Source organism: Pinus tabuliformis, chromosome 8 (genome assembly GCF_031772625.1).
Source record: "Pinus tabuliformis cultivar Carrire ecotype Pingquan chromosome 8, CPIR1, whole genome shotgun sequence".
Classification (NCBI taxonomy): domain Eukaryota; kingdom Viridiplantae; phylum Streptophyta; class Pinopsida; order Pinales; family Pinaceae; genus Pinus; species Pinus tabuliformis.
The window spans coordinates 416,190,929-416,202,227 of record NC_142294.1 but is presented as its reverse complement, the minus strand read 5'-3'; the positions used below and the strand labels follow the sequence as shown (position 1 = coordinate 416,202,227).

Genomic DNA, 11,299 nt, shown 5'->3' with positions numbered 1-11,299 from the left:
TAAATCCAAAGAGAGTACACACAATGTACAATTCAATAAATTTTAAAAGTAAAATCAGATGAATCTAAATAAATATAATTTTAAAATTACTTTATTATTATATATATTTTAAATAAAATTGAAAAAATAAATTCTATAACTGTATTGAATCGATATATTTTTTTTGAAAAATCAACATTTCAGGCTCAACTACACATGACCTGTGATTAGATATGTACATAGAAATATCTGGTTTCATAGGGGATGAATTTATTCGTTCATTTCTTCCATCTCGGACAAACATTTATTTGGCACACGATAATTTGACCGATTGATTTTCAGTGGTTTTAGTTACGAAAGTTTTGGACTTTACGGATAGTAAATAACAATGAAATTATTTGAAAGATATTGAAGTCCCGTGCGGAAGGCCTGTCTCCGACACCCGCGGAGACTATGAGTCGAATTCATTTGGATTCGAACAAATTCCTTGCCTGCTCCAGGGCTTGGAGTTGCCCAGCTCGATTCGTGTTCTACTCTTCGTTCGCTGAACCTAAATTTCTCGAGAAAGAGGAGCCGAATACCAAGAAAAAGAAAACTACTTTTTTTGACCGGATTTCCGCAGTTATCGACAGAATTCATGACAGAAAACTCCCCGCGGAAATTCGCGGCAGACCAAATGCAGTAAGGTATTTAATGGCCAATTTACAGTTTTATAAAGTTTAATGGTATGTTTTCTTTAGCTGCAAATATCTCTCAATTGCTAATTTTGTGAGAATATAGGAAAATCCAACAACTTTGAGCTAAAACTCACTTAAAAACATCCACAATCTCACCCTGACCCGGGACGTCTTATTTGTTGCTTACGGAATTTTTATCCTTGGATTCACCGACTCAACAATTTTGCTTGTATTTCTCCTGGTGACTCCGCTGGAAGTAACCCAACTCAAATTTGAGTTTTACGGTAAACATCCAACTCTCAGGTATAAATATCAGAAATTGTCTATAGAGTGTTATGCGGTCCTGCAAGTTTCCATTTTCACAATGGTCCCATTTTCACTGTGCTCTGGTCCACCCCTATAGCGTGTGTGCAAAAGGGATGAGGCTGGGTGTAAGCATTGAGTGACTCTGGTTGCTCTATCTCTATCCCTATAGCCATCTCTATGCCAGAATATGTAATAGATATCCTCAGGTCTGAGTTTTTAGCCATTCTATGCCAGAATAGGTAATGACTATCCTCAGATATGAGTTTTTAGATGAAGGAAGCTGGTGCTTTACAATCCCATTCCTCGGAGAGGATCTTCTTTTTGAAAGAATGATGCATATGAAACCTGTTAAGCTCGGCCAACTCATAATCCAGATCTCTATGTCTTCTCGGTTTTGAACCCGAGTCATTAACATTGCGAGGCCCTACTTCAACCACTAAATCATAACCTAACAGACTTGAGGTGTGCTTTTCCCAATTTACAAAAAGAAAGAAAACCAAATCGAGATACATAAATTATGAATTATGAAATTCGTAAAAATGTTATGAAAATGTAATTGATACTCTGGGGAATAATATGCAAATATGGAAGCTCTAAATGGCCTAAATCCAAAAATTAGAAAACTATAATATAGCCGATTCCCCTCTGAAATCAGCTCCATGTCAGTCCAAGGGACAGTCCCCTTGTGGGGTGTTGAGACCTCAGGTCTATTATTTTGCAAACTCGAGCATACAAATTGACCTGTAGAATTGCGCAAGCAACAACATAATAGATGATATGTGCAATAAAAACATCTGATACAACAGGGTAAGGGAACTCATAACCGACAGGAAAGATGTTTGTTTGGGCTCAGGTGGAGGAGGAACACAGGTAAGGATGCTCCCAATTAAAACTAATCTACCGCTCACCTGGAGGATTGGCTAATCTTATTGAACACCCTCCCTGCCTACCCCAGCCTATACAAAACACAACTAACCCAACTTATACAAAACACATGTCAGGTAAAATCATACTTATATTGCAGCCAGGCTTGCATTTTGTATTGATGACTGCTTTGGGTAGTGGCAACTTGAAAATGTTCGTGCACTGTTGGGTGTGAGTTTATAACGCAGAAAAACTGCATGTATGGCATGCTCAGAAAAGAAAGGGCTCAAAATTTCTTATTACATGAGGCTACCCTTTCAAATGTGGATTGAATCTTTTGCTGTATGCAATCAGTGTTATTCATTACATTCAAATATCCATCATGAAGTAAATGCAAGAGTAAACAAAGAAAATGAAAATGTTACTAGGCCATCACGTGCCTGTTGCTTCTCTGAAAAGGCGGTGCTATTCCAAGTTTACCCCTTCTGGTATGCATGTCTACTCCATGGATCAACAATGCCTGAGGATCATTGAGTGGATTCCATTGTAGAATTCAGCTTTGATGGTTTAGGTTTTTCTTCTTGCTCTCTTGGAAATGAGAAGAAACAATAGATCATGTTTGAAGTCTCTTTCCCCTTTCTTGTACTGCTCCATATTTGTAGATGCAGTTTCTGGTTCAACCTCACTGATCTGATTAGTTTCTGGTTGCTGATGGGAGTCTGTCTCATTCTCAAACAGTTTCTTGTAATGCTCCAGAAACAGTTTCCTGTACTGCTCCATATTTTTAGATGCAGTTTCTGCTTCAACCTCACTGATCTGACTAGTTTCTGGTTGCTGAGGGGAGTCCGTCTCAATCTCAAACAGAGGATTATTCTGAACAAAAACTAGTTGAGAATGATGTCTACGCTGCTGTAACTCATCTTGCTGTAGCTGAGATTTGAGTTGCAGAAACTTGATTTTTTCGTGTGCAGCTTGTAGACAGATTCTTATGTCAGCGAGAGAGGCTTTGCTGATTTTCACCGTGTCTTCAACAGTAGATGACATTAGTGTGCTTAATACCTCTAACAAATCATTGAGTCTGACCATTGTCTCAACAAAAAAATAAAGGCCTCAAAGGGTTACAACTAGAAATGCACCACTATCAGTTCCAGAGGCTTCTTTTACTATGGCTTCAATTGATGAAAGAAATACCATGCTACACCAAAATCTTCAATAAACAGCTTCCAGCCATCAAAAACACTATACAACAACCCTGAAACTCTACAAATTTGGTCTTCTTCTGTATGCCACAAGTGCTTGTTGTAAAATTACGAATGACAAATAGTCAAAAAACAAACCCCTAATAGTGGCTGCAAATTAGGTAGGGAAAGGTTCAAAGTTCAAACCATATTTAAAATTGGCTGAACTGGAATCAAAATTGGTCAGTTTAACTAGTTCACCCCGGACGTGCTGCAAGAGTCCATTGAAGAATGAACAGTAACACGATAGCTGCAATTCTTGGATTTAGCATTGAGAGCATTCGCCCTTCTGTGCCTTAATTTAATATTCTGTACATCTGAATGTCACACAAAATGCCTAATTAAGGCTCTGTCCGCGCTTTCTCTTTGTCTCGAGGTTGCTTGAGATTTGAGGCTATGTAAGGAAATGTGCTTTAACCTGGGTGTATGATCCCTTAAACTCCTTTTTACACTCACTGCAAACCCATACCAATGAGCCCCCCCTTGGATCTTCCCTACAACAGTTACATATTTCCAAAGTGGTGACTTTCGATTAACTTTAGGGGCCGATTCAATTTCTTTTTCCTCATTACGAATGGATGAACTTGAAGATGCCATAATGATGATGTAAATGGAAATTACAAAATAAAATAAAAAAAAATTCTTGAAATTAGAAGAGCAATTTTGTAGGTAATAAGAGGAAAATTTTAATAATTGTTAAGCTTAATATTAACAATGCACATTAGTGTGCGTCTACCAACCATCGAAAAAAATATTTGTTTGATGCAACACTAATTCAAACATAGATGATTGAACTTAGACATTTACTGTGCACTGAATGCCATGTTGACTAATAGACAGCAAGAGGCAATGAGCCTGTGGTCTGAGTGTCAGAACCATAAAACTTTAAAAGTAAAATAGATTTAACCAAAGGAACTTTATTGCTTAAAGCTTGAAAGGGTTTGACAAATATATCAAGACTCTGAGAAAGATTAAGATCTGACCATTTTCTGTATTGAATTCATGTTATGTTACACTTACAATCATGTTTTTTTATAGGTATCAGTAGCTTACCAAAAAGTTTAGTGTTTTGACTATCTGTCAAAATTTGGTAGCTGGTTTAGCGTTGTCTAGATCTCACAGTCAGAGGATAAATCCTTGGTCTTTGACAGGATCACAATGGGCATCGATCTACTCAAATCTTTTAACAATTTGAGGTGGGCCTAAATGGCAACCATTAAGCTCGTTAATTAAACATTAATAATTTTTTGTTTCTGTAGCAATCTTCCTGTACAGTGTAAAACTTTAAAAGTTTAATCATGAATAGCTTTCAGATTTTAATCCTTTAGCTGTATAAAGGAAAAACTTCTCACTATTGTACGCATAGATTGTTTTCTAAGAGCTTTACACTCGAAGTATAGATTGCCAGACACTTCTCTTTCAATTCAGTGCACATGATAACATGATTGGCTAGCATTTTCAGTATTGGGTGTTCAAAGGGCACGTTGTTATCCAATAAATATGAGTATCCAACATATCCAACCTGTACCAGATGATATATTCGCTGGTTATGGTAGATGGGCTGTATGCAGAGGTCTTGAGACGAACTCCTCCAAGCAGCGACAGTCTCCAAGGCTCAAGTAACGATGGTCTCCAAGACTCCAAGCAATGGTGACCTCCAAGCTACTCCAACTCCAAGCAGCCACAACAAATTGAATAGGTTAAGAGTGTGGTGGGTGATCTTTTCCCCAAGTGAAAAAAACCATGAGGGCGGCGGGCGAACTTTTCCCAAGCGAAAAAAATCACTTTCTGTTCCCAGAAAAGGCTTTTCCGTGTGGATCCATTTTTGGATCCACGATATGGATCATGATTTTCTAGGATTCGTATTCGGATTTCTGGAAATAGATCAAAAACCCCTAAAAATCCATGAAATGTTTCAGAAATCGGTTCCTGTGTTCTTAAAAAACTGAAATGGGTCGGAAACGTTTCAATGCCGTTTCGTACTTGTTTCCTTTTCTGAAACACTGAACGACGTTTTTTGGGGTTGGGAGGGATGTTTCTGGTAACTTAGTAGTAAAACAATGGTGCACAAAAGACACAAAAAATTATCCTGGGAAAACCCAAACCAAGGAAAAACCCATCAATCTTTTAATTGTCCAATTCAATCAAATGTACATCTGAATTTTCCAGTCAAATTGACCATACCACTTTCCAAGTCAAACTTGGTCAAAGGAGAGAAAAGTCAGACTTCTGTTCAACTAGTTAAGTCTGGTCAATAGGACGAATTTCGGTCTCTGCTAGTCCTGGTCAATTGTGGTCAAGGAGGCCAAATTTTGGCCCTACAGCTTCCTCCGAAAATTTGGTCAAATTGTCACGGTTGACCTGTGGTCATGGCAAATAGATTTGGTCAACGTCTAGATTTTTGCCCAGAGATTTGGTCAACGTTTAGTCAAAGATTCCTTGAATATTAGCTCCAATAACCAGTCAAAGCAACCCAGAAATGCCAAATCAATGCTGGTCAAACAGATTTATAAAGCTTGTCAAACTCATAGTTTTAAAACTCTGACTCGGATTTGGAATCGGCCGAGGGTCGACTCCGGCATTGACTCCGACTCTGGCGTCGACTCCGACTTCGACTCATTATCGACTCGACCTAGTTGATTTCAATGACTCAATGTTTGTAAAAAATATTTTTTTATGAAAAAATATATTTTTAAAGATTTTCATTCATGTTTCCAAACTCAAAGCATTAGAATATAGAGAGAAGACAACATATGATCAAAGTATGCTCATGAATATATCTATTATATCAAAATGGCACCCAATGCATTGTCCAATACATGTAATATATAGATATTATAACAAAAACACATAACCAAGGAGACTCTAAATGGGCTCTACAACAAAACATCACTAGTCACTACTGCTAAAAAAACCAACATCATCTGCCTTAGACCCTGAATTAGGGTTAGAAGAGGAAACCCATGGCTCTTTCTCTTCATCAACATCTCCAACTGCAACTGTAGAAGTAGTAGCACTAGCAGCAGCTGCACGCTGAGTTAGACGAGCTATGCGCCTGCATTGTGGCTGAGTAGAGGAAGTGCTTGCAACTGGAGGACTTGGCGTTGGGCCTGGTACTAGTGGATCTGCATTAGCTAAACATTCTATTGTAATGCCTCCATCTCTAAATCCAAATCAAGACCAATATCCTCATCAAGGTCAAACTCTGTTGGTTGACTCTCCACTACCCAATCTGATGATGGATCAATATCTTCCAACACAATGGGATCTGTATCAGGTCTTTTGTTCAGCAATTGGTTGTGTCTTAGCCGAAGGTTGTATTGGACGTAGACTAGATCATTTAACCATTTTTGTTCCAAACGATTTCTCTTCTTTGTGTGAATATTCTCAAAGACAGACCAATTGCGCTCACACCCAGAAGCACTGCAAGTTTGATTCAAAATACGATTGCAAACTTCTACAATTGAGGACAATGGCTACCAAATGCCTCCCACCATTGTACTGCAAAAAACATAGTCGTGTAATGATTTAGTTCAACAAATTATATCCAACTTTCAAATTATAAACAATTTAACAAAATAAGAATTTGAAAATTGAAATTGTTTACCTGGCTCATCTGCTTCCCTTACAATCCTTGCTAGGTTCTTGCCAAATATACCTGTGGCTCTACTAAAAGAAGTGATTTGTTGGTGTATCTCCGGTTTCTCACTCGCCATAGGGAATACTTCCGTCATCTAATTCTGGTGAGAATTCTGGGGCATCTTCTGTTTCTTCTTTGTCAGAATCATCACTGTTTGAATAGTTAGTTGCTTCACAATTATACAGGTTCTTTTCCTTTAGTACACCTATGTTTGGGGCCCCACTTCTCACCACAGCGTTTGCATTTGCTTTCTTTTATCCTTTGTATTTCCACATTAGATTTTTCACCTTCACGATGATGTGGTGGAACATATCTTATATTATTTGAATCCACAGACTGGGGAACTCTTCGTCTTGAATATACTTTTTCCGTTTTGACCACAGTATTTGTTCAAATTTCTTTTCAGCAGTTTTTGCTTTTCGTCTTGCTACTTCTATTGTCTTAATGTCATGAAGGTCAAGTTCTACTTGTAAATGTGTTTTAAGTCCGGAGATGTAGTCTTAGGTATCCAATGGCTACGAACTCTAGGCACTTATGTTGCCGACCATCAAGTACAATTCATAAGATTTAAATGGGGATGTCAGAGGTACAAATTACACGGATTCCAAGCACCAGAGAATCAAATTGTATCATCATCTCAGATGATGAAGATGATTCGAAAAGGAGCACCCGCTTATGTAGTACAATGTCACCAATTAGAAATGTTATCTGCAAATATGATCAGTGAAGAATCACCAAAGATACAAGATCTAATTCAGAAGCATTAAAAAGTATTTCAAGACCTACCTATGAAAATGCCTCCTAACAGGGAAATTGAGCATACAATAGAAGTCAAAGCAGGGTCAGACCCTGTCAACATCAAGCCATACCGATATCCACCTCCCAAAAAAACGGAAATTGAGAGATTAATCCAAGACCTTTTAAAGTGTGGAATCGAAAAGTAAAAGTCCGTATGCTGCTCCAATGGTATTGGTAAGGAAGAAGGATGGTTCATTCAGGCTATGCATTGATTATAGAGGATTGAACAAAATAACAATAAAAAACAAGTTCCCAATTCCCTTTATCGACGACATGTTGGATGAGCTACATGGCGCAAAATACTTCTCAAAAAATTGGACTTAAGGTCAGGCTACTATCAAATCAGAATCAGATTGGAAGACATACCAAAAACGACATTCCGAACACCCGAAGGTCACTATGAATTTAAAGTAATGCCGTTTGGGTTAACCAATGCACCAACAACATTTCAAGCAACTATGAACGAATTATTTCGTCAACATCGTAGGAAGTTTGTATTAGTATTCTTTGACAATATTTTAATTTACAGTGAAACTTCAAAGGAGCACTTACAACATCTGGATAAAGTTCTTACACTACTAAAAGAGCATCAGTTTTATGCAAAAAAATCCAAATGCACCTTCGGAAAGGAAGAAGTAGAATACCTTGGACACATTATATCCCATGAAGGCATAAAGGTGGACCCTAATAAAATCAAAGCTATAAAAGAACAGACCAAACCTGTTAATGTATCCAAGCTAAGAGGGTTCTTATGTTTGACTGGATATTACCGAAGGTTTTTAAAAAACTATGCACATATAATTGCGCCTCTGACAAACCTTTTAAAGAAGAATTCATTTCTATGGGATGAGGAAGCAGGAAGGTGTTTTGAAAAATTAAAGGAAGTTATGTCTAATGCCCCCATATCGACAACACCAGATTTTTCTAAACCATTTATCTTTGAGTGTGATGCTTCTGGATTCAGTATAGGTGCAGTGTTAATGCAAGAAGGGCATCCAATAGCTTTTGAAAGTAGGAAGCTCAATAAAAGAGAACGCCTCAAGTCCACATACAACAAAGAAATGCTTGCTATTATGCATGCACTAGCTAAGTGGAGGCAATATCTTTTGGGAAGTAAGTTCTCCATTCGAACAGACCATAATAATCTCCAGCACCTCCTTCAACAAAAAACACTTTCCGAAGAACAACAAAAATGGATTGAAAAAATTGCCGCCTTTGACATGGAAATACTACATAAAAGGGGAAAAGACAATGTAGTAGCAGATGCCCTATCCAGGAAAGACGAAGAACCAACACTACACGCAATCTCGGTTGTTGTTCCTGAATGGCTTAACGAGATTCGAAGTGAGTATGCCAAGGATCCAGAAATAACGGCGATAATCAATAACCTTCCCAACAACTCAAAATTTGAATGGAAGAATGATATTCTATGGTACAAGGGAAGAATCTATCTAAATGCAAATTCCAAGTTTAAATTTAAGATACTCAAGGAGTCACATGACTCACCGTTAGCTGGACATGTAGAATTCTTTAAGACTTATTACAATGCACTTCAATGCTTCTTTTGGAAAGGAATGAGTCGCGATATTCAAAAGTATGTAGCAGAGTGTGACACATGTCAAAGGAATAAAAGTGAAAATATTACGACACCTGGATTACTTCACCCTTTAAACATTCCGAATCAGAAATGGGAAGAAATTTCGATGGATTTTATTGAAGGATTACCCATATCTGAAGGCAAGGACAAGATTTTCATAGTGGTCGACAGACCCACCAAATATGCTCACTTTATGGCAATAAAGAAATCATACTCAGCTAAACAAATCGCTGAAATATTCTGCAATATATATATATAAATTACACGGTTTTCTGAAAGTCATTGTGAGTGATAGAGATGCCAAATTTAAGGGTAATTTCTGGAAAGAGTTGTTCAACCACATAGGAACCTACCTAAATATGAGTTCCGTTTATCACCCTCAAATAGATGGACAAACAGAGGTTGTCAATAAATGTTTGGAGGCCTACGTATGTTGCTACGCTACAGAAAAACAAAATAAGTGGGCTCAATGGTTGCATCTCGTTGAATGGTGGTATAATTCTACTTATCATACGTCAACAAAAATGACACCATTTCAAGCTTTGTATGGATATGAACCCCCAAAATGGAAGGATCTATCTATTGTCCAGACAAATATACCTGCTGTTAAAGATCAACTAGAAGAAACCCAAAAAATCGTCTAAATACTAAAAGAAAACTTGAATAATGCGAGGAATCGTATGAAGCAACAAGCAGACCGAAACAGAACCGAAAGAGAGTTTGAAGTCAGAGAATGGGTGTTTGTCAAGCTCCAACCATACAAACAATTGTCCTTAAAACAGAAAGGAAAAAACAAATTGGCACCAAAGTTCTACGGACCTTATCAGATCAACAAAAAGATCAGCCAAGTTGCGTATGGTTTAAGCCTTCTAACGAAAAGTCGTGTTCACAACGTCTTCCATGTCTCTTGCCTTAAAAGGGCACTATGCAACCATCAATCAGCGCAAACAACGCTTCCATCCCTGGATGATGAGGGAAGGGTCATTCTAGAACCAGAAGGTATTTTATCTACTAGAGAAAGAAAGCTTTGACATCGTACAATCAAGGAATACCTGATCAAGTGGAAGGACTTACCCGAAGAAGAAGCTTCTTGGGAGAATGAATCATTTTGTCAACAACATCTGTCGTTACGTATGCTTTGAGGACAAAGCATTCTTTCGAGAGGAAGACAATGTTATGTAAAAATTAGTTAGTGTAGTTTATTAAGCAAAAGGGCATTGATCATGCCCATTCACCAAAAGCCACCTAAGGCGGTATATAGCTCGGGCCTCTCACAAAAATGTAATCGCCATTCTTCATACAATTTATATATAATAATATTTGTAACCTCAATGGATATTTTCATATTCCAAGTCTTCTAGAGTATTTAATCCGAAGAACGAACTTTGTTCGCTTCACACTCAAGGCACTCAATCAATCCATCTCTAACCTCCCCAGTTAAAGCTTCTGCCTCCAGAGCTTTATAATGATACCTTGGGTTCAGAGAAAACCCAGCTGCATGTATAGAGTGATGTAGTTGATTATTCCATCTTTGATCAATGATTTCCAAAATGGGCCCATACATAGCCACTCTATCCTTGTATGCTGCCTTTGTATGCTCCTTTGCTTGATCCATAGCCTCATTGTTAATTTCGGGCAACAATGGTATGTTCTATGCTTTAGAGCAATTTTACTTCAATTTCTTAATTAGCCCAATATCAATATCCAATTTAGAAATCACATCAACATGATAGTAAAATGCAGATAGAACATAAACATAAACAGTAGAAGACAAGCCAAGACAAGAGGACACATGATGTGGCACCAGCCAGGGACAAACCCCAATGTGGGGAAACCCTTGATCAATTCTTCTTATAGTCTTCAATAGTTCAGCAGAGAGTGAGATAGTACAATTTAGAAATCTGATAATTTATGATAGCAGCAAAAGAGCCATAACCAGAAAAGTCAATGCTGGTCAACAGGGCAGATTTGACCTCAACAAATTGGTCAGCTTCAGTCAACTCCAACCTCCAAGCAACAAGATGAATCAACCCTCAAAACAACCCAAAAACAACCCAGTCAAAATCTGGTCAAATAGCCAACCTACGGGCAGCCCTAGCTATAGTCAATGCTGGTCAAAGTCAACATTTAGCCTCGATTTCTATGCCCATAAATGCGCCTGCCCAAACAGAGATAGCCCTCACAAAAACACAGTCAAAGG

At 37.9% G+C, this 11,299-nt stretch overlaps 1 protein-coding gene across 1 annotated transcript in view; it reads left to right on the top strand.

Moving 5' to 3' along the window:
- Window positions 1-215: 215 nt before the first annotated feature.
- LOC149235822 (uncharacterized) overlaps window positions 216-11,299 on the top strand; it is a 57,228-nt gene continuing 46,144 nt past the window's right edge. The window contains exon 1 of the mRNA XM_089372195.1: window positions 216-665. Coding sequence (XP_089228321.1) covers window positions 433-665 — 233 coding nt within the window. The 5' untranslated portion in view covers window positions 216-432. The remainder of the gene's footprint in view (window positions 666-11,299) is intronic.